This window comes from Pollicipes pollicipes, unplaced genomic scaffold (genome assembly GCF_011947565.3).
Source record: "Pollicipes pollicipes isolate AB1234 unplaced genomic scaffold, Ppol_2.1 Scaffold_4881;HRSCAF=5763_pilon_pilon_pilon, whole genome shotgun sequence".
Lineage (NCBI taxonomy): Eukaryota > Metazoa > Arthropoda > Thecostraca > Pollicipedomorpha > Pollicipedidae > Pollicipes > Pollicipes pollicipes.
In genome coordinates, this window is record NW_023596576.1 from 49,422,723 (window position 1) to 49,446,161 (window position 23,439).

At 50.8% G+C, this 23,439-nt stretch overlaps 1 protein-coding gene across 1 annotated transcript in view; it reads right to left on the minus strand.

Annotated features, from left to right (window-relative positions):
* Positions 1 to 73: 73 nt before the first annotated feature.
* LOC119100537 (uncharacterized) overlaps positions 74 to 23,439 on the minus strand; it is a 35,600-nt gene continuing 12,234 nt past the window's right edge. The window contains exons 2-10 of the mRNA XM_037223624.1: positions 17,406 to 17,517; positions 17,195 to 17,339; positions 9,636 to 9,851; positions 9,340 to 9,525; positions 7,674 to 7,821; positions 7,063 to 7,204; positions 6,681 to 6,815; positions 407 to 529; positions 74 to 100 (exon numbers count right to left, since the gene is read on the minus strand). Of these exons, the coding sequence (XP_037079519.1) occupies positions 74 to 100; positions 407 to 529; positions 6,681 to 6,815; positions 7,063 to 7,204; positions 7,674 to 7,821; positions 9,340 to 9,525; positions 9,636 to 9,851; positions 17,195 to 17,339; positions 17,406 to 17,517 (1,234 nt within the window). The remainder of the gene's footprint in view (positions 101 to 406; positions 530 to 6,680; positions 6,816 to 7,062; positions 7,205 to 7,673; positions 7,822 to 9,339; positions 9,526 to 9,635; positions 9,852 to 17,194; positions 17,340 to 17,405; positions 17,518 to 23,439) is intronic.

Sequence of the window (23,439 nt, forward strand, 5' to 3'; positions counted from 1 at the left end):
CTCTGAACACGTAAAATACTTAACCATTTCTAAAAGAACAATTTCCAAAAGTTTAGTAATTACAGCTGCACGCTCATTGATCTATGGCTTTGGTGCCCTCCTCCAAAAAAAATCCTGAAAATAATGACAGCATGTCGCCAGATTGCAAAATATCCATATGCTTTCTAATGCATCTATCAGTACCCGCGTGCTTTTATCAACGCATACGCATGTATGCATGCAGGCATGCATGACAATAAAAGCACTTCTTTCACCAACTTAGATGGACGCATACTATGCAGCTGTGACGAATTCACGACTATTCTGCTGAAGCGATTACGGGATGCGACCAGAGAATGCAATGAGTGACCAAAACCTGTAAGGACACGTTACAAACATTGATACAGTATGGCAGCGCGGCACGCACCTGATTATTTCTGACGACGACGAAGCCGAAGGCGCAGCAGCCGAGAGTCCAGCCGAGGCCGAGGTAGCTCTGCAGCAGCAGCACCGAGTCGTCGGCGATCCCCTCCTGCCGTGCCTGCTGCGCCTGCACACCAAACATGGCGCAGGTGGTTCAATGGGCCTGCCCGACTACTGTGCCCTCGTGGTAACTGGCTTGACTTTCGATCGGTTTCCGGTGACATGTTCCAGCGCTGATATTGACCTGATTTTAAACAATGCTCGGAAAAATATGAGATAGAAATGGCCACAACCCATTAACAAATTTCCGAGTTCAAGATTTGACATGCGCCTGGTTCCCAACGCAGATTTCTGGTTCCGGCTTCTCGCTCACGGGGACGAATGGGAATACCAAACCATGGGCCGTGGTTTCCATTGGTTCTTTCATAAACACCAACTCCATGTTCCTGGATCCCATTGGTTGTTTTTCAAAAACCAGACACTGTTCCTTCACCAACTTTAGACCAGGTTTCCTGATTCCCATTGACTTCTTGGACGAAGTGGTCCCTGGCAAGAATTCTAGGCAAAACCTTCATTTTCACTAGTTCCCTCTGATGTGTTCTGGGCTTTGGTGCGTTCTACGTGCTTGGAATAATTCCAGGAAATCTAGGCATATTTCAGGCTGGATCTTGGTAAGGATGGAGATTGGTTCATCCTGTGCCTTTAGACACTGCTAGACTGTTTCTTGTTGGTTACCTGTATACATTCCAAGCTGGATCTTGGCTCTTACCGGATCTCTCAGCTTAGTGTCAAGCTGTATACTGAATGTTGCTTGATCTCGGCTCGAACTTGACCGAACGTAGTTTGTAGGCTCCTCCTTCCAGAACCAGAAATACGACTAACCGCCCCCTACGACTAACCGCCCGTTGCTGAACCGGGATTAAATCGTGGTTTATGACCAGCAGGAGAGTGAAAAATAATTTTAAGATTCAAAAGAGATATGACAGTCCCGTGCACGTCCAGCTGGTACTACCACCCCCCGACATCAAATGCCACAAAGCTGTAATTGTACAGTTTGCTATACCATGTATAGTTGCTGGCGCATCTTTTTTTTTTTAATCGAATGCAAGAACCTCACATTGCAAGTGGTGTAACGCACATCTTGGCTTTTGATGGAACGCGACGCAAACCGTGGCACATTCTTTTAAAAAGCCCCCGCGACTGCAGTGACCCTCAGGTGTCATGGAGCTGCCGGGATTAGAACCCGAGCCCCGAAGTCAGAGCCGAAGGTGCCACCCGTTCGGTCATTGCATCCTTTTTCCGTGGTTTTGTTGATCGCTCTTTTTCTAACACCGATGGTCGACGCACTTCTACCCGATGGTGATAGGCTACAACAGTACAATGATGTTAACACTACCACGCGTTTTGCATCAGACTTTGTGAAGCTGACAAAACTACATTAGAAACCAACCAGGGGAGAATAAAGAACGTTGCGTCGGTTTTTATTCTGAGCTCTCTCACGCTATAAAAAAGTGAAGACAGAACTGATTTTTTTATATCTACAAACACACATCACCTTCAGCTTCATATGTCGAGATGAAATTTTGAGGAGCACGCCTTATGCGCCCCAATGTGCACCCAATGCGTTCGTCTGTGCTATTTCGTAATTCATCGTGATAGCAGCATGACACATTTGTGTTTTTTATCGATCAGCGTTTCTTTTACTGCTGCCACTGCGGTCTTGCTGCTCAGGTATAAATCATGGTTCCCCACAAGTAATGTAGTTGTCGACTTGTATTCTGAATGACAATAAGTCATGACAATCATTTAAGTCAATCATTGACGGTTCGGTGCGTTATATCATTGGTACAGTATGTCACATGCACAGCTAATACAGCATGTATCGCCCGACATCTTGGAAAAAGTTCGTGTCACCCCGAAATCCTTCGGAAGCAGACACCAAACATTTTGCAGTGTATACGACAAATGCAATTTCCCACCACTCTGCATAGATTTCAGATTAGTCTAATTATGCCGTAAGGCCTTTACATTTCAAAACTGAAAAAGCTATCAGTTTGAAATCCAGATCAATAGCTTACACCGATGTGCAAGACACATAGCTGTCGCGTGAATCCCAAGACGGGTGCAGGAATGCGGTCGGAAGCACACTAACACAGGCACAGGTAGCTGCTATGCGTCAGCTGAGTGATTCAAGGCTGCCATCCATCGCATAAATTTGGAACAAATCGCTCTGATACTACCTAGACATGATGCGACTCATCCCACTCTCCCCTACAGGCTCGACCACAGGGACTCTGTCGCGGGGAACGTCACTGAACGCCCACACATCATGCTCCAGTCACAGCGACTCGAGACTGCCTTGACCTGGCCGTGGTAATGCCGTGGAAATGCTCCCCTGTTGAGGCTGTAGCCAACCGTACGGTCAGCGTTCACGACAGCTGCCGCTGCCTCCGTTGTGAACTTCACGGCTCGGTCCTGCAGCAGAGTGGTGCTGGCGGCCCCACACGTTTCAGGAGCACGTGGAGCAGCTCCTGAGAGTTCGCTATACACCCGTACCTCTCACATTGTATACTACTCTGCCGCCCACCTAAAGGCGACTACGATGTTCATTCACGTGAGCAGGTGTTGGCTCCATGGTTGATTTTCGAGCGTTTATAAGCTCTGATCGGCAGTACTGACGAGCTATCCTGACCGGAGCGACCGCCTCAGTCCTGAGCGGTCCATCCTCGTCGTCAACATGACCAGCACGACGTTTTCCCGATGCTCCATGAATGCGTTCTTGTTCAGGCTGTCCCCCGACCGAGTCCAGTGGCTTTCCCGTCGGCGTTTGGCATTGCTCTCTAACGTGGTCACGTATGTTCCGGAGGATGCCCGCAAGGTCACTTTGACTCTTGATAGCGAACACGGTGGACACGCCGGCACGGACCACGCACCGTGCCATAGCTCGACGACGGTCAGCTCGACGCTGCGGCACGGTCCAGCCACGAAACCACCGGAGGCGGAAGCTATCAGCCGTGTACCAGCGTGTCTGGTTCGGCTTACGTGTTCGGCTTACGTTGCGCTCCTACGTGGTGACGCTGTTGCCATCACTGCTCAACACACAACTTAACGCAACGATACAGCAGCGACAGGCTCTTGCTGAGGCGGACCAGACATCACCCGGCAGGTCAGGGAACTCGTCACACCACATGGACGCGAATGGGGTCCACGGACGTGTCGTCGACTTCTCAACAGGCCCATATATCTCCAATGGGGCTGGCCCAGGTGATCGGCCCCGTGGTCCAACCATTCAACTTGTGGGACAGCGCCCCTGGCACAGCCTGGTGGCTGCCCGACGGGGTGCTGTCAATTCACTACTGCACCACTTTAGTCAGCGCAGGTTGACCAGCGTCGCCAGGCACACTGGTACAAGTCTTAAGCATTCTCTCTCCCAATCGCAAAGCCGTTTGGGTGGTGTCCCGGTGTCGACCTGAGCACACTGGCATGTTAAGTCATCGGTGAGTAGGTGGCCCGTGGTCGCTATCGGGGCTCGGATTGACCTCGTGGACGCGTCACGGCACATTGGCGACCAGAGGAGGCGGCAACGCCTGGCTGGCAATTCACTGAACATGTTGGAGAGCAAGATGGACAGAAACGCAGTAATGGCGTGTCCGGAAGACATCGTACAGGCCGTGCTGGTGGCTTGGATGAGCATGTCAGGGCTGAGTCGGTAACCTTGGGTTCCCACTCAGTAACCTTGGGTTCCCACTTGGGGAAAAGCCGAGTGGAAAAAGTCGCACGAAAAAGAAGAGCGCGAATAGTTTCAAAAGGATTAAAGTTATCCAGAATGGAAGTCGAATAGAAAAAATGTTGCGCGCCAAAAAGACAAAAGGTATAAAAGTCAACAGGGATGAAGTTGAACAAAGTCGGTTGAGTCGGAAAAAGTCAACGGGAAAAAAATGAACGAGAATATAATTAGAGTTGGAGAAAGTCTCAAAAGTCAATGGGGATAAAAGCCAGAGCGAGAGAAAAGCTGAAGGAATCAAACTCGACAGCAGTACACAACATTGGAACGGACAAAGAGCCAACAGGAATAAAACACGAATAACAAAAAGTCGATATAGACACGACAGGCCTGCAGCTTCTGGTTTTTCGGCGCTATGAATTCAAAGGTCTTATGCTGAGTCATCGACCTTTAATACACCATCGGACAAGCATTAAATGACGTTATAGGGCAAACATTGTGTTGACAGAATTCAATGTGTTACGCCGTGATTATGCTCATGAGGTCATATTTACCTCAAAATTGGGCACAACCGCACTCAAACAGCGAGCGCTCCTCGCAGGACCGCCGCCTTCGAAACTTTACCACCAAGCCGTACTGAACACGCCCCTAAGGCTACCACGGGACCACTCTGCTGTGGGTACGCCGCTAGCTTCGATCAATGCCCATGAAAATTCCCTGTCTAGCGATTTTTTGGGACGGTGACGAGAGACACAGGCGCCTACAGCAGGAGGCGACGCACAACGGCGGTGCGGTGCCCGTGCCCGTGCCCACCAGATCCGTCCGTTCGTTAATCCAATGTTGGATAGGCATGCGCCCTGGTTACCAATGCTTGGTCCTAGCTCCCGCTTCCCCCTTCTGAAAATAAGATCTTGGATCTTTGGTTCCGACCCGTTATTTCATAAACCATACTGTCGACGTCGACGTCTATCCCTGTTAACTTTTTCTTTGGATTTTTCGTTCAAGTTTTCCCACTCAACTTTTTATGTTCGGCTTTATGTTCGGATGCCGCCGCCCCGGTCAGGACAGCTCGCAAGCACCACCTGCCGGGGCCAATCAGAACTTACGAACGCCCGAAAAACAGCCTCAGAACACAGACGGCGAGACTGCCACACGAGGTTCTTCATGACATAGATGGTGATGGTGAACCTCGGTTGGGTGGCAGGGTACAGTGACATACCATGTAAGAGGCACGGATGATAGCGAACTCCAGGGATTGCTCCACGTGTTTCTGAAAACGGGTGTGCCCAGCCCAGCCCTTCTACAGCGCGAGCCGTGAAGCTCACAACGGAGGCAGTGGCAGCCGACAGGAGCGCTGACCGGTACGATGGGTACAGCCTCAACAAGAGAGCGTTCCCATGGCGTTGCCACGGTCAGGTCAAGGCAGGCTTGAGTCGCTATGACTGGAGCATGATGTGTGGGTATTCAGTTATGTTCCATGCCATAGAGTCTCTGTGGGCTGTCACATACGTGGCCTTTCGCGAAGTCTCATGCAAAACGCCTAGCAGTGTCAACGCCAATGTTTTGTTTGTAACCTATCACCCTCGCAAATAAATCACAGTCAATTCACCATGCAATTGCTGTCATTGAAAGTGTAATTAATGGACCAAAACAAGAAACATTGGATTGGTTTTGCTTTGCATTTTATGTCGAAATCAAATTCACATTCCGTTCATCAAAACTGATATCGGCTACGGCTATGAATGACGCAGCAAAGTACACTTGGAATCGGGATCTTGTAGCCTACGTTTACAGCAAATGAATCGCAACCAGACGGATCTGCAAGGAACAGTGGATATATCTTCTGTATATTTAAATCTTGTTTACATGGCTGCTAGTCTCACAACGCAAGTTAATATTAGCTTTCATTGGAAAGTTGGTTATATCGGCGCTACTTCTTGTTACAGAAAAAAAACTGTTACTTCCGCGTCAGGCAGCACCCGAACACACCAGCTTCGGAGCATTGTCGTAATTGAAACAATGACAGTACATGCCTGCTTTCTCTGTCAACTTAATCGCACTGCTTTGCAACTAGCTTGGAAAGCTCTGTCTCGGCCAATAAAGATTTGTTTCTTAAGTTCTACCCCGAAAGGTCCAAAGCATTTTACACTCTTAAGTTTCTTAACGGATCATACCACATTACCAACTCATCCTCTGTAAGGCCACGCTCGCAATCAATACTTGAAACTGCGCAACGAACCGGTAGGAAATAAAAACCTTTCCATACAAGTTGTAAAACAAATGGGCTTTATGTGACAGCCCCAACACTGCCATGCAGCTGTTCCGGATCCCGCTGGTGAAACGATTTCTCCTTCTCTAGTTACAAAAGAGCCTTCGCTACTCCCGGGTCCTGTCGCGAACGAACTTGTGAGTTGTGACAATGTGGCAGAAGCTGCTCTGTGTGCAATTAAAGCGCGCGGGACGCTACATCATGTCATCTGCGCCCTTGTGCCGCTCCGTGGCAGCCTGCAGAGCGGCGCCGCTTCGGCGTGCGCCGGCCGCTGTGATGACTGACCAGGTATATGAGCGGCGTGTGCAGGCCCAGGGAGCTGAGGCTGGTGGAGACGAGCAGCACCCGCACCGTCCTCGACCTCAGCATCGAGAAGTCGAGGAACGGCGGCTTGTCTTCCACCTTGGTCTTGCCCTTCACCTGCCGGAGGTCGCGCGGCGCTCTTGAGCTGCGCACGCAGAAAGCGTGACGCACTGGTGATCTGACAGTATCAATAGAATGATGTTTCGGCTCCATAGCACACGGATGAGAACGTACCTATGCATTTTTACCTGCATGCGTACGAACATATGGCACCTCGTTAGAGCTTGGTTTTATCCTTGCTTATGGTGGACCTTCCCTTTCTTTTGTGACTACAGCGGCGACCCGTGGGTCAGTGACGGCCCACCTTTTTCTTGGAGTGCTTCAAGTGGAGGATGGCCCTGCGCTGCGGGTGATACAGCGAGGCGGACCGGTAGAAGGTGCCCAGCAGACAGGTGAGCACTATGACCCCGGTGACGGCCTGGAGGCCCAGGCGCCAGCCGGCCGCCCTGCCGACGAGCACACGGAGCTGGACATGAGCTGGCGGATGCTGGGAGAGCGCTGTCAGGGCTGGGAGACACTCGCCGCGCTGCACCTCACAAAACTATGAGTGAAGGGAGCACGTGAGACAAATACGTCAGGCTCGGCACCACCACCCATGCATGGCCTGCCATAGACGCGGGCTTTCATGATTGGTAGACGTTACATAGTAAACACAAAAAACGGCTTTCTAAAATGGCCCTGCTCAATTCTACATATGTGTCCTTCACACTAAGCTTTAGCCGAATTCACTGAGCTCCAAGGTGAAAGTCAGTGCACTGGGAGTCAAGGTTCGCCTATATTCTTTTTTCAGGCTCTTTTACTGGGAATCATAGGAATAAAATAATCAAACCACTGCTGTGCCCATTCCCTGGTGTCACTCAAAGAGGAAAGTCTCAGACGGGTGGCAAGTGACAGGTGACTGGGCCAACCACTCACTGTATGGCGCCCTGAAGCAGCGCGGACATGAGCGCCAGCCCGACGCCGCTGCCCGACATGACGACCGTCTCCACCAGCTCGCGACGCCGCTTGAAGTACTGGCCCACCATCAGCGTGGACGCGTCCCGGGTCATAGAGACGCCCACCGCTGCCGGCAGGGCCGCGGGTCAACAGGACCGGCCCGATGTGACCGGTGGGAGTACGTTCCGAGACGCGGAAAAGGCAATCGGTGCCAGAAGGTCAAGTCACGGGTCATGGGTCTCATGTCACATCTCAGCAACAGCGAACTGGCATGATGTGTCTAGAAGACACCGACAAATGTCGCGAGAGCAATGAAATCGAAGCCCCCAAGCTGCATCGCATTATTGTAATAACCCGAAAACGCCATCGCTCGGGCCCTAGAAACCTCATCGTCATCGTAAGACCTGGAGCCACGGTTACTCAATCTACGTGATCAATTATTTCAGTCTGGTCTAGTTTAGTTTATCTACAATATGTGGCCTCACAATCACACGTGCCTATGTGGATCTGCGACAGCATGCGTGTGCATGTCAAGATAAAAATCAACATACACTTATAACCCAGCCTGTCCTCTGGGACTTCAGCACATTGGACATGATAATCTGGTTTGGTAGACGCCCAATTCTGTTAAGCGAGATCGTGTCTCGCGATCCGTGGCTCGGGTTTAAGACTCCCTTTAATATTGCTGGTTTCTTTAAAAATTGCATGCTTCGTGTTTACATTCAGGGTATAAACCAGCCTGAACTACGACGGCAAAAGACCATCTCTTACCATGAAGTTTTCAATCAGTTAGCCATGAAGGGAGGAAGGGGAGGGGGACAAAGCCGTTGGTCCTAAGCCGACCGTGAATCGTTGCTGGAACAAACCGACTGAAGGCAATGCTTCCTTCGCGGCTCTTCACGACTTGTGCTGAACAAAGACTTTATCTCACTATCGGATATCCAGCACAACTGCTGGTAAAGCTAGCCAGGAAGTCCAGCATCCGTGGCAGGAAGGAAAATGGCAACCAAGCCGGCCTTCACCCGTCAACCCGTATCCGGACATTGTCTTCACACCATTCGGCTTTATGTACAGCATCAAGGGCGTAACCATAGCGACGAGTCACCCGAAACGACAGCGCAGTCGTGTGGACGGTCCCTGAGTTACCCAAAACGGCTTTACAGTCGTGTAAACGGTCCCTGAGTGTTCATTATCTTTTTACGAATCATGTATAAATATGCTGCCATGCTTGCACGAGTGTGCGCTGCGGTAAACAGTTGCGGTGAGATCGCAGCACCACGAGCACGGAGTCCCACACTCCCGCGCTCACTGCTGCAACGCGCGCCATCTACCACCGAACTCTGGCGACTGCCGACAAGCCATTGCGTATGGTCCACCACCTGACAAAACCCACGCCAAGGGAGTTAAGCCAGAAAGACGAGTGATGCTGCAGGAAGCTCTTCACAACCTTATAAAAATTCAACGTTTCCCTCGACCTATTGAACATTGCATGGGCCGAGGACAGTGATGCAAATTCAAGCAAGACAGCGATTAAAACGTGCTTCAACATCGCTTCTGCCGCCCCCCCCCCCCCCACACTTTGAGTGAACTCTTGCGATTGTGACGCAACCAGCGTAATGCGATGACTGGAGTCGTCTTTGCTTACCGAATATGGTTCCGTACGAGATGAACAGCTGGTGGAAGCGAGACGCGAAGGAACTGAAGAGGATGCCGAGCGCGGCGACCAGACCCCCGAGCACAGCCGTCAGCCGGGTGGACTTGCGCCGGCAGATGGCGATGGTGAGCGGCGACAGCAGCCAGGAGAGCGCTATCGACATGGCGCCCAGCCAGCCTGCAGGGCACAGACGCGGGAGGCGGTCAGCGAGGTGGAGCACGCCCGCAGGCGGCCTCGAGCACAGGCGCGGGAGGCGGTCAGCGAGGTGGAGCACGCCCGCAGGCGACCTCGAGCCCAGGCGCGGGAGGCGGTCAGCGAGGTGGAGCACGCTCGCAGGCGGCCTCGAGCCCAGTCGCGGGAGGCGGTCAGCGAGGTGGAGCACGCCGGCAGGCGGCCTCGAGCCCAGGCGCGGGAGGCGGTCAGCGAGGTGGAGCACGCCTGCAGGCGGCCCCGAATACAGGTACGGAAGGCGGTCAGCGAGGTGGAGCACGCCCGCAGGCGGCCTCGAGCACAGGCGGGAAGACGGTCAGCGAGGTGGAGCACGCCGGCAGGCGGCCCCGAATACAGGTACGAAAGGCGATCAGCGAGGCACCCGGCAACGCTGCGCACGCTCACAAGCGGTACCAAGGCGCAGCACGGCGAAGGAAGTCCACCAGAGAGTGTCAGATATGCCGCTCTTCGTCTCTGCTGTCGACAAAATGATGTAGTCCGCAAATATCCGTGCTCATTCTCATTAACCACGTGGGGTTATGTCAACTGACGCGTCGCCAATTGCCCCTACCCCGTCGGTCAGCTATGTGGCGCCACTGCGCAGGTCTCAGCCCCCCCCCCCCCCCCTATCCGATGCTGGTCAGCCGCCACGCTGAAGATATAATACTGCCATGTTCTCGTTAGCCTATCTTTAATCAAACTGTGCAGTTTTCCCGCTGATCACTCTCGTGGACCAAATCATTTGCATCAGTGCTGTAGACTTTGAAATGATCCTACAAGTCTATTTGTCCTTGAGCTGCGATGAACTGTCCTGACAGCTGTATGACTCACACTGACATTGAAGGAAGTGAGTTAAAGCTGCGTTATGAGCCGGCGGCTGCTCGGCCTTTGCTTCTTTTGTGCTGGGGGAGGCAGCTTTAATATCCAGGACCAATTGACCTACTTCGCTAATCAGAACATAAGATACCACTAGATTGGAAAACCCAGTGCATATCAGCATATTGACTTGCCAGACTCAAAAGTTCAGGCTAAATGAAATAACTCGCAGGTTTTTAAACTTCATGAAAGCCACAGCATGACAAAGTGCCGAACGCCAATGTTGACATCCCACAGCGTTCGATGAAAATTCCTTCAAGTGTCATCTGATGCGCTAAGTAGCGGCACAATTTTCCGCCCAATCAAAGAAAGGCGACTTAGCAGTGGCCCGGCGCGTGTTTGACATATCGCTGCATGCTTCTGTTGGTAGCATGCCTGCAACTAACGAAAAACGAAAGGAATTATGCGACATCACATGTAGTTTAACTCGCCTTGATCTGCCGATACCCTTCCACGTTTTTTTATTTCCGTATTATATATTTCCGACCTGAGAATGCATTGCTGAGCGTGATGTGAGGGCCGTATTAATGTATAACCTCTCAAAGTAAAATACACTCGTCAGGAAACCTTTCACAGCAACGAAGGCGCCTTTTCCAAAAATGTAGTCTGAAGCACGGTTGTAAGCTTCGTTGGGAGCGTTCAACGCAGCCGAATGATATATAAGCAAATCCGTCATTGCAAAATCCATCGTCAAATCCAAATATATTCTCAGACGCTCGTATCATTTGGCGAAAATTTTGGTGAAGCTGCATTCATACGTCGCCACAGCACGATCTCTTTCCAGGCCTCATAACCAGTCTCAGGCACACTGTCGAATATGCTCGAGCCACGCCTCCCCTCCCCACTGTACCGGAACGTGCCGGCCCCCCGGCCTTAGTCCTTCTCCGAAGAGAGACTAGCCCTCCTCCTTGTCCCTCTTTTCCCCGGGTCGGGCCAGCATCCAGCCACTGACGCCGCGTGCCGACGACCGTCTCTTCAGCCGCAGCTGGCTCCGCCGGCCCCGAATCGCCGACAGTGCGCCGGTGGCCTAGTCCGGCACGTCGCCGGAGCTGAGCCCGCTGGCTTCAGTGGCGACGGCAGCGGCCAGCGCTGGCCCCAGCGGCGCAGCACCTGGTCGCAGCGGCGCGGCGCTCGGCCGCAGCGGCGCGGCGCCCGACCCCAGCGGCGCGACGCTCGGCCGCAGCGGCGCCCGGCCCCAGCGGCGCGGCGTCCGGCCGCAGCGGCGCGGCGCCCGGGCCCAGCGGCGCGGCGCTCGGCCGCTGCCGCCGCCGTCGCCGGCTGGCTGCCATGGCCCGGCCGTCGCGCCGGCCTCGTATTACCGCCTGCACCGGAGTTTATCGCCGCCGACAGCGCTCGGCCGTCACAAAGAGTAGCCGCGATCTGGGAAGGGTCCGAGTGGGACGACGGGCCGGGCAGGAACTCACGGTCCCGGAGAGGGACGATATGGGACGAAGTCCGGGCGAGACGACGGATAGCATCGGGGCTCAAGATCCCGGAGAGGGACGATGTGGGACAAAGTCCGGGGGAGACGACGGATAGCATCGGGGCTCAAGATCCCGGAGAGGGACGATGTGGGACGGAGTACGGGCGAAGACGACGGATAGCATCGGGGCTCAAGATCCCGGAGAGGGACGATGTGGGACGGAGTACGGGCGAGACGACGGAGAGCGTTGGAGCTCACGGTCCCGGAGAGTAGTATATGCAGTAGTACGCTTCTCCGAAATGCCTAGGCCATTCAGTGTTTCTTTTGCCGACATTTTTCACTGGACGGGTACTCGTACATGTGAAATTAAATGTGCATAGGGCTCGAACGATCTTTACTTGTGCTTTTAACTCTACCATTGATTAAGCCGGGGAACATTTCTGAAGACGGCTCACACCGTCAGTTTCAGCAAAAACACACCAAAGCTGCTCCGAACAAAAACCTCAACAATATAGTGCATAGCATTTTTAAAAACTAAATTGTTTAAATGGGGTTTCTGTGTTTATGGGTTTCCTTCTTAGAGTGAAATGCTGTCCTATGCATTTATTTCAGCTGTAAGTGAGCCACACCACTTCCCGTGAAAGCGTGAAATCTTTGGACCTATTATCATCTGAAAAGTAGGCATGTTTGATGCTGGTGGACAAAATGGTGCACTTGATCAAGCCCATTGTTCAATACTACCGTACGGACAACTAGGTGTCACTACCAGTTTAAAAGAAAACTACGTATTCTGCGCAGCAGAAGTCTTATGAATAAACTTACGTACATCTTATGAATAAAGTAGTAAATGACTCAAGCCACTCTAAAACAACTCAGGCACGCGGTGGCGTGATCCCGCATTTTGAACGTTACATCGCACAGATTAGGACATTTTTATTGAATGATTCCCACCATTTGATTTCTGCCGCCTTAATCTACTGATTCTAGAATAAACTCCATTGTTATGAAAAACACGTACAATCCCTTTAATTTTGTTGCTTTCCGCCAGCATAATACGTCTCCCAGGTCGGGTTCCGGGCGCACTGAACATAGTCAGCTGACAGACACGTCATTATTTGGCGGTCCAGCGCCTGGAAAGTGCTGCAATCAGTGAGATGGCAGCCAGCAGAGGTCGTGCACATAACTCCTAATTTATTACCGTCTATATCACCGGCGCCATCGACTGAAAACTATCAGCAGCTTCCCGAACAGCTGTTCTCGTGTATCACGTAGTATCTGTCGCTAACGGCCCCCGATAACTGCTACGTGCCTGACGGAAGGGTGAAAGCTACGGCAGCATGTGTGTTGGTAACTTGCTGGCGTTTTGACCGCAAGTAAGTTACCCATAGCGGTGCTGGCTCTTATTTTGGAGAAGACAAGGTAATGCTGCATTGCCGCAGCATTGTATCAAAGCAAATCTGGTAAAATAGGAAGCTAGTAAGTTCCTTTGAGTACAAATCAAACCAGTTAATAGCCACAGGACAGATAAGAGCCAGTGGTGCTCACGAGCGGATGGGGATACTGGCCCCTACACCTCCTTCGGTGGCAAAAGCAGTGAACCAGAGCATTAAGAAAAAAAAATGAGATTCGCGACAGTGTGAACTTCCACAGTGATCACTGCACGGCAGACCAAAGCGCAACATGAGAAAGGAAAGCTGCTGTGAGGGTCCAGCGCTGCTGCATAAGTGCTCCTCTTGGGCCATTCCTGCCCAAACTCACTCCTGAGAAAAGTCGGTGAGCGCGCCTGCATTTGGAGCGCGATTGCAGCCTATAATAGATCGCATACTTATTTGGTCTGTAGCTTGAAGAAAAGTTGTAGCATGGCAGGGCGTTTAGGCGAAGAGACTGAATACACATCTGGGCGTGGGAAATCCCGGTGGAGAACAGTTTTGTACATAACGATTCCCCACTGTATTAAAGGAAAGGCATGCGCTGGAACGACGCGAGTGGTTTGTCAACTCTGTCAGCACGTACTGTACAACCAAAATCAGTGTACGTTGCCTCGATCGCGCTGCTGGATTTGCTACATTGGGCTACCATACATTGACAAAGCTTGTCGGTCACAATTGTCCCTGATTTCTCACCACTGGTTGACAGCCTCTAGCAATTAGTTTGATAATGCTTTTGCGACGCCCGCTTGATAACCACACCCACTGATAACGCCCCTTTATTCATCTCGTCTCCTGGGAAGGATCCCTCAGCTGGCCACGCCGCCCGCTGGGCGAGCCACGCCAAGAATGTGAGCGCGTGTTGGCGCGGATGACTGATCGCGCCAATGACCGTCTGGTGCACCAGCATCCCTTGCCATTGTTCTTGAGCTGGCATGCGTCGGCCATGAATAGGTGGTCGACAGGTAAAAACGCGCGCGCCAACGCGCGTCTGCAGAAAACGGGACGGCCAGGTGCACGCAAAAACAGGCGTCCTCTGCAGTGGCTGAAAGAGGGAAACCATCCCTGCCGAGTGTCCAGCCGTTCCCTCCTTTACGCTCAGATCTCACCCCTGCTGCCAATGAGCACGTTGTCTGATAAGCCTGGCTATGTCGTGCATGCACTAATTCGGACACTTAAGTATATACTCAGTGTACCCATAATGTGCCTATTCACCCTGCCCATAGGTAGTGTAAGAGTGGCTATTAAGTGGTCATTTACTTCCAGCCTTTGTTGAGCAAATGATAACGGTGGTCAATCTTGGAGGTCATATTCACTGTCACGACGGTGGGGTCACCTGCTTGCTCGCCAGCTCTTGGCGCAAGGTCTCAGAGAAAGTGCCACAATAGCCAACGTCATAGACGAGGAGTTAGATATGCAACAGAACAATTGAGGGAGACAGATCAACACCGAGGACTTGAGCACGACGCTACAATGAAAGCAAAATTATTTCGGCACTACGAGTTCGGTGGTCTTCTGCTGAGTTATCGGCCTTCAGTATTCCAGGAAGTACTGGTTAAACGACTTTACAAAGCAAACATTGACGTGTTGACAGCTATCGACTTTTCAAATCGTGCTTATGACAATCGTTATTAGAGCTTTACGACGCTCTTAGCTGCTCAGGCTATAAGGTGTCGCCTGCCTCTCACCCTGGCAGGAAGGGCGGACGCAGTGGGAAGTTGAACCCCCTACCCCTGCTTTCCCAGATACGCAGCTTAGCCACCACACTATCGGTAGCCCTGTGCTTATGATCACGATCTCTTGACGATTGGTGCTTAATAGTTACGATGATAATCGTCTGTTTGTGTACATGACATCAAGAACAACTTTACTATCAGCGACATCACTAATCCAGCGACATCAATCTCTTCGTCCTGTACACAAAAACATTGTTACAAAGGTCTGTTTTGTGCTACTCTCTACCTTGCCAAGAATCCTATGAAGGCATCACCGGTTATATAAACTCATAACAAACGTCCTAAAGCAGACAAGGAAGATTTGGGTACGCGAGAGATGATCTGATGGGCTCCACAAATCAGAGGTGCACCTGCACCAAAGTTCAGTAACGTGAAAACTGTGTTCAGTGTGGTATATGTGACGTAATCTATGCACGCGTATGCACAGCGCTTCTCCACGCCTATGCTGTGCTTCAAGTAGCAAAAAGCTTTTGAGTACCTAGAAACAAATCAGCAAGCTCTGTGAAGTACTGGTGACGAAATGTGAGCACATACTGGCATCTCATATTTTGGCGTTATACCTTGTCACTTGGTTTCAATACGACGTCATCGACAAGTGGTTTCAATGCGACGTTAGCGTTCAATACGACCAGCACCTCGGCATTTAAGCTCTCTATTATTGGCGTCCTGTTCAAATGTTGCCATTGGGACTCTAAATCTTAATAAGATTCAGCGCAGAGCTTATTCTGGATAGATTAATTTGCAGCTTGACAACTGACCTTAAACGTCATGGAGCCTGACTGTTTTTATCATTTTGTCGCTTAACTACAAGTATCTTATTCTGGTCTACCATTCACACGCTTTGCATATCAATGTACACTCTGTGGCCTATCACTCCTTACAGTGCAAGCTGCTCTGAATACGAACGGCTTCAAACCACGCATAAGCGACAGGAGCAATGCCTTGGGTTGCTGCTGCAGTATATAACTTGCAACAGCGCTATCCCTTGATGTACACCGTCCTACTCGCCGAACGCATGGTGACGCTCAATCGTGCACATAATGTGAGGGAAAATGGTAGCGATTCGTTTGTTGCCCTTTGAGCTTCGGCACAGCATCGTAAGCAAATGAAGTTTCCAGTTTGAGAAACGTACGCAGTGAGAAAAAAAGACATGTGTTGTTTTTGCTTGGCCGTACCGTCAAATCAAACAGGAAGTCAATTATGCTATAATTCCCAGAGTTCGTGAGCGCACTGCAGGGAACAGGCATCTTTTAATCGTGCACAAAGCATATCGCTTCCTATGAAATGCATGCAAACTGTAGACATGTTTGAATGCCTGTAAGTTCTAAATGTGTCGTCTAACGAGGAGAACGAAACATGTTGACTGACGACTAAATGTGCCGTCCGTTTTAAACACGAGAGGAATCACCTTGTTGCGCTCTAAGGTTTGGAAACATGTCGCGAAATACCCACGGTGGTCGTTTTTAAGCACACACTAGCCACTACTTCCTCACCATGCTTCGGGTAAACCTTGTTTTGAAAGTTTTAGCCAATCAGGTCATGGATGATGTCAAATGCCTTCTTATTGGGCAACCAATGTATGTGTCGCTCAAGCACATACTTATTGTGTATAGACAAAACAGCTACTGCGCTGCTCCATAAACTGACTAAGTCATTGATGCATAGGTTTGCCGAATTACACACATCCGGCATGTTAAAAAATGCCCTCCTGCGGTTTAAATAGGCGACATGTTGATTATTGCAGGATGGAAGCATTAACAAAATAAGCCCAGTAAAATACGACAAGGGTTTGCTATTTTAGACGTCAGGGAGAGTTCACCATTGCAAAACAGTTCTTACGTACGCACGCATGTGACACATTGTCCTGCTGAAGTTGTGTCCAAAGCATGACCTCATCTAAGTGACATTAACGGAGGAGTGGAAGAGAAACTAAGGGACAGAAACCAACAAGGAGGGAATGCAAAAAAGACCCTCGACACGATACAGAGCTGTACCCACGTCTGTACCCTGCAACACATCGTACGTACTGCTCAATACCTTTCTTGCTATCTACTCTTACGAACTCCGCTATCGGCCAAACGTGCATCAACATCGCATTACAATTCAGATAAGCATGTCGGCGTAAATCCACCAGGATTCCGTTCGTTGCTCCTCAGCCCGTTCGGCTCACTCACCGACCGTCAACGGAGGCCGCCGAAACTCCTCGGCCGCGGGAGCCGCCATCACACCGAAGCTGCTCTGCAGACCGTGCACCAGCACGTTGACGAGGGCGTGGCAGAGCGCCACCACCCAGCCCCAGTGTCCCTCGAGGTAGTAGTGCTGCGCGATGGTGGCGGCGAGCGCGTGCCGGCGGGAGGGCCGCGGCCGCAGCGGCTCGATGGCGGCGCCGCTCGGCGGCTCCGAGTCGACGCCCGAGTCGGCCGCGCCGCCGGCCAGCGACGGCAGCGAGCAGGAGCGGAGCAGGCGGGCGTCGGCCGGCACCCACTCCATGGCGGCACTGGCGCCGCCGGGCGGCCGTCAGCGGCGCCGACGCCCTCAGCTGCGGCGCGCGGAGCAGCGGCGCCGCTGACGCCGCTGGGCGCACCTCGCCGGCGCACTGGGCTGGTACCGGGCGACGGGGGAGCACTGCCGCTAGAGATGCGTCTTCGAGATGCGGTACCCGCTGACGTCCAGGGGTATTTTCGCCACCACCGATGGCAATGTGTAAGGTGGCTTTGAACCACCGTTACGAAGTCGCCACCGAGCCGGCGAGGACGTGAGGAGCCTTCCTCGTCCGTGACCTCAGTGACCTTCGCGGTTCGGACACCACCATTGCGACGCCCGCTTGGAACGGCGCCGTGCCGCGCAATGCTGCGAAAATGAGGGGAGCTCCAGCCCCGTCAGTTCCCTTATCTGTAACACTGGCCGGACTGGGCAAGGCTTTGGTCCCTGTGCTCCCCGTTGCGTGATCCCATCCGTTATCCCCCACTGACCATGACCCATCCGTGCTCTCTGAGACCCATCTGCTGTAGTTCTGAGTCCACCAGCCGATCAACATCCTCGCCCCCTCCCGCTCCCGCCGAGCCCCCCACAGTCGCCGAAAACGGCGTCCTCCGGCGCAGGAGGGCGCGCACCATGGCCCCCAGAGCCGCCCCGGGCGGCAGCGCCGACCGGCCAGACCCGTCCGCCCGCTGCAGCCGTATTATCGGCCCATGTCTCACAGCTCGATCACTGTTTGTGCCCCGGGCGATCGGCCGGCGCCGTATCGGCTTGTATATGGCGATCGGTTCGAGGCGGCCGGCCACCGCCGGCGTCGGCGCGCAAACGACCTCCGCGTCGGCCCCGACGCAGAACGCGTCCGGCTATCGTCGGCGCCGCCGGAGCAAAGTGGCCTCGTCGGCGAGATAAAGAGGTGCGAGTTTTGGAGCAGATAGGTGCCGCGCTCGGCGAGATAGGAATCTTGTTTGTTCGGCTGCGAAAGCGCTTCGATCGGCGCGAGCCGTGGTCAGTCTAAAGACAACTTTGTCTTGTTGGAGACGCTGGCAATAAGTGAACTTTTTGTTAATGTCTAGTGTGCAAGAACAGCATATATACGCGGCGAGCTATTCTACGTAGTCTCCTCAAAACACCGAAATGCCTTGAGAAGACTGTGTCGGTGCTGCTGCTTGAAGCCAACTTTAGTGTGATGTAATCAAACCCAAAAATATCGGGAGCACGCGTAGAACCCAGCGCCGATGTTTCGCGTTCAAAGCCCGGCGCCTCCCATGTTCGTTTGTCCCCCGCATTCAACAGACGTGACAAGCTGCTGACTCTAATCGTCGACGTTCCTTTGCTCGATGTAGCTATTTCACAACTTATTGCAGCATCTACGAGGGCCACATCAGATAAATTTCCAACTGAGCAGGACAATGGCCGCCGAGCTCGAAACGTTTCGCGTGCGGGGACCGGGGGTGGCAAATGAGAATCTTTTGGAGGCGCGTCAGCGGGGCACCCCAAATGAAACTTCAGTCGGCGTAATGGACCGTCGTAAAGTCTGTCTGCTTAACAATTGAGGAATATGCGGGGCGATTCATCGCCATTCCAGAAGCTGGTATCCGCCACATCTGTCAGCAATGGTTTGGAGAGCGTCTTGCTCAGTGGATTGGCACGAGATCACCACGGCTCTTTCAGGGATGGGCGTGTTAATAGTTCGCGGCGACTGTTGTCACTCCGAACGTGCTCGACACGAATGCTGCTCTCTACCTGCTTTGGTGGAAGTGCTGGGCGGGTTGCTAGCTGTAGTCCCCAATAGTTGTGTCGTATGACACTATTCATTGAAAAAAAATCATTGAAAAAAATCATTGTCTTTTTGAAATCTTAATAATTATAGTAATATTCAGTTGGCAACTAGTATTATTATTAATGATTAAATGCTATTAATACCAGGCACATGACTGTTTTGGATGCACTTTTGAACCGTGTTCATTCTCGTGTGCCTAGTATATTGTGATATACGAATATGGCCGTTAGTGGGCGCGGCAAGCAAGTGCACCACATGTATATATATATATATATATATATATATATATATATATATATATATATATATATATATATGAATACGTGAGTCCCAATGTCAAAAAACATGGAAGTCGGTTCATGAAGCTTACTCCTGCTAAATGAACGCATGAAGCATGAATAGTGCCACACGACACAACTTTTGGGGACTTCAACTATCACATACTACGAACACGCTTATTCTGTTACCATCCTTAATTCGAACAAAATGCGGCTGAATCTGCCATTACATTTCACATCACGCTTTTATATCATGAATGAACAAACTGGGCCTGTTGTACAAGCGTACCAAACCGATATGGTCAGAAACCAGAAAATCTTGATCCAGCTTTGAGGAAGCTATGCTCTGGCAGGACATGTACGAGGAATGTGATGTACTGAATTAGTCCTTGGCCGTCAGGCTGGGAATTCAAAGCTAAATTATATAAAAAATCCTTTTTTCTGTAAATACAGTGCGGTTTATGTTTCTTTTCTGGATTATGAACAAGTTTATCAACTCCCTCGGTTCTAGATATCCTGACATACGATACAAAATTGCCCGTCATTTCCCCATGCCGCAGTCCTATAGGAGATACCGTACTTATACATCATTCAGATAATGTATCATTTTATGTAGTATAAATAAAACGTAGAAAACCAATGCTCATGTTTATCATATATTTCTTCCAGCACCACATCTTCTTTCACTCATTAACAAGCGCATCCTTTTATGAATATAAGCTTGTATCCAAGGCTTGAATAGAAACGAGAAATACAAAAAATCCGGTAATCCAATACCGCATCCAGTTTCCGTTACAGTTAAAGTAATCGTAAGTTCCCATGTTCTAAACCACAACCTGCAAAGCTTACTGTTTAAAGGCAGCATTTGCGCTGTTCATGCAGGAGCATTGCTTCAGGCACCCTACATCATACCGAGAGCCTTTAGGAATAAGAGAATCTGTGACAGGCGTGTTATCAGCACTGAACACCTTGGCCATAACCCTTCGACATCGACCAGACTTTCAATTGACTGGATGAGAGCCGGACAATCTAGCTTCTGCATCGGGTCCTGCGGAACATGGCTCAACTCCTCAGAGGAAATTCCTCACCAACTGTTCCACTCCCCATTTCAGTACGTGTGGCGGTGGTCCACTTTTCAATGGTTTGTTTATGCCGCGGTGGGGGATCCTGAGCCGGCACTGGACAACGCGTGCTGAAAACTAGATGCTGGGACAGCACAGCGTCCTTCGCACTCATGTGATGAAGTTTGAAGACCGCAACTATAACATCGGGAGGGAAGAGGAGGAGCCGTCAATGAGAGCCAGGTCGCCACCGTCCCCACCGAGCTGAGAGAAACACGGGCTCGCAGGTAAGGAACGACTTGCTCACGTTTGTCTCCGTGCTGATTCTCCCGGAGAACATCTTACCCGCTTAGTTACTCTGGGGCCATTCCCCGGCCTTTTCTCCCTCTCTCTCTCCCTCTCTCTCTCTCTCTCTCTCTCTCTCTCTCTTTTTATTGCTCTCCTTCCCTTCCCCGTCCTCTCAGAGTACCCTTAGCCTCTCTGCTCCATGAAGTGGGTGATCTCCTGCCAACGGGCAAACATTTTTTTCTGCAAATTTGGTTAAAACAACCCTCTGATTTGATGGACTTTTGAGATGACCACCCACGCTGCGCAGCGCTTGTTACGTGAGCCCTCACAGCACATTTGAAACGCCAGGTAAAGTACGAAATGCTTGACCCCAGATCACAACAAATGACAGAGTTGTGCGCGCTGGTTTCTTTGGTACCAGTTGCGTATCAACCTATGAGAATGTCAATCAAGGGGTTGGAGAAAAGACGTAATAGACATTTCATACGCGCTTAGATATCGTCTGGTACTGTGTACAGTGAATACTTAACCAGCTCATTCGAGCTTGAAGCGTATAAACCTCTCGCACAGCTTCGTAACCTGTTATTATGACTTTTTCTGAGATTTTATAAATAAGGTATGTCTTTTACCTCCCGACACTTTTTGGAAATGCATGTCGAAGCACGTAAGAAATACTTCACCAGAGGTCACTGCGACGTTTATCCTAATGTGGCTTTTTAGAGGTTGCTCGGTGAAGGTTAGTGGTGACTCAATAGCAAGTAGGCTCAATAAGGTGACTCAATAGTAATTATTCTGAAACAGGGCTCAGAGTTATTTTGAAGAAAAGATGAAAATCTAAACACGGCAGGGATTTCTGGCCTCGCACAAAAAGCATAGAAAATGCCCCTGCCTGTCCTCACAGCAATATACCAGGGTTTTGTTTAATGTCGGTTCAAAGCCCTGAGACATGACAGCGTTGCGCTGGAGGCATAGCCTCTGACGTCCTATAGGCCCTCCCTGGAATCCCACCTTCCGACGTCTGGTCCTCGTACAAAGAACGTCCAGGGCCCGCCGATTCCGTAGATTCCTTTACCGCTCATCAGTTGCTTGGTTGTTCCTAGGACCTAAACTAGTTTGCTTTTTCTTTGCGCTATTTCAAGGCATCGGGCCTATGAGAGCCTGTGCGTGCGTAGAGCTGGTGGCTTTTATGTATTCCCGGACCCCTTTGTGAACACTGCTTGTCTCGATGTCTCCGTAGCTCCTTGGAAATGATCTAATTATGGCTGGTGTGTTTAGCTGTCTATGTATACAGGGCTCTGTTGACATGTTTCTAGATGCAACGCAGTTTTTTGTTTACACACGCATATATTTGCGCGATGGTGCAATCCAGCTGAAAGGAGAATTTTGACAAAAGATATTTTGCTACGCGGCATTTCTGAGAATACTGGGTTCCGTAAAATGCTACATACCTCAGTTCTCTTTTTCTTTCATTTTTCAACTTCCCTTCGTTCAATTTTGAGAAAGATGTCTACCGGCAACCGGGTTATGTGCGCGAGAGATAGGCGTCTTTTGAGAGTGCAACGTTTGAAGTCGAATGACCGTTATGAAATGAGGGAGAGGGGCTTAACACGCACCCTTTTTCACCCAATTCATTCACTTAAAACGGCGTCCAGTCATGTCCTGCCAGTCTAGTTCCATCCCCCCATTACCAAAAACTCACGAGTGTGCATCTGAGGTGAAGTGGACATGCGAGGGTATAAGCTAGTCATTGTAGGACCAGCAACGTGAGGGAGACAAGCAAGCTATCAAGAAAAGCCCAGCATTTTAGGGTCGAACTGGATGCGTCTCGGCGAGTTAAGACAGATCAACCCGATACAATTATTACGGACAGACGGCTGGAATATAGAAGGAACTTCACACCCATAAATCTTTATGTAAAGGGGCCTTAAAGTGAAAGCGTGCCAGGAAAAGGCTTGGATTGCAGTTTTTGCGAACGTATGAAGAAAAAGTCATATCTATGCTGCTACAGCATCTGAATGTATTTTGAACTCGTTTTGTCCTCCTCGTAGCCTGCGAGTTTCAACACCGTACTACATCAGGTAATGGACTCATGACATCGTTCTCAAATCTCTATACGGCAAAAATGTGAGAAAAACGCGTTTCGCGACGCATGCTTAGCCCTGGGTTCCCCAGGCCTTCTCGTACAGCGACGCTGAACTAAATGTACGATAAGCATCGCAATGATGCTTGTGGCATTCGTAAGGTTATTCCATGTCAGGGTGGAGTAAAGTAAAATTCTTAAACGAGCCAAAGTGGGTGAATTGTGTCAGGAGTGTTATAAGCTATACAAATCTTTCCAAGTCTTTGAAACTTTTCAAAGTGGTGTTTAGACCATAAACAATGTGCAAATATCTCAATCATGAGTGATAATCACACGCTCAAGATAATGTAAGGTTAGGGACATGATCGCAGCATGGCTTCGTATGACCCTGCCTTACTCCTAGGAAGTCAACACTGGCACGCTCTGATTTGTCTGCTGCCTCTCTGACTTTGGT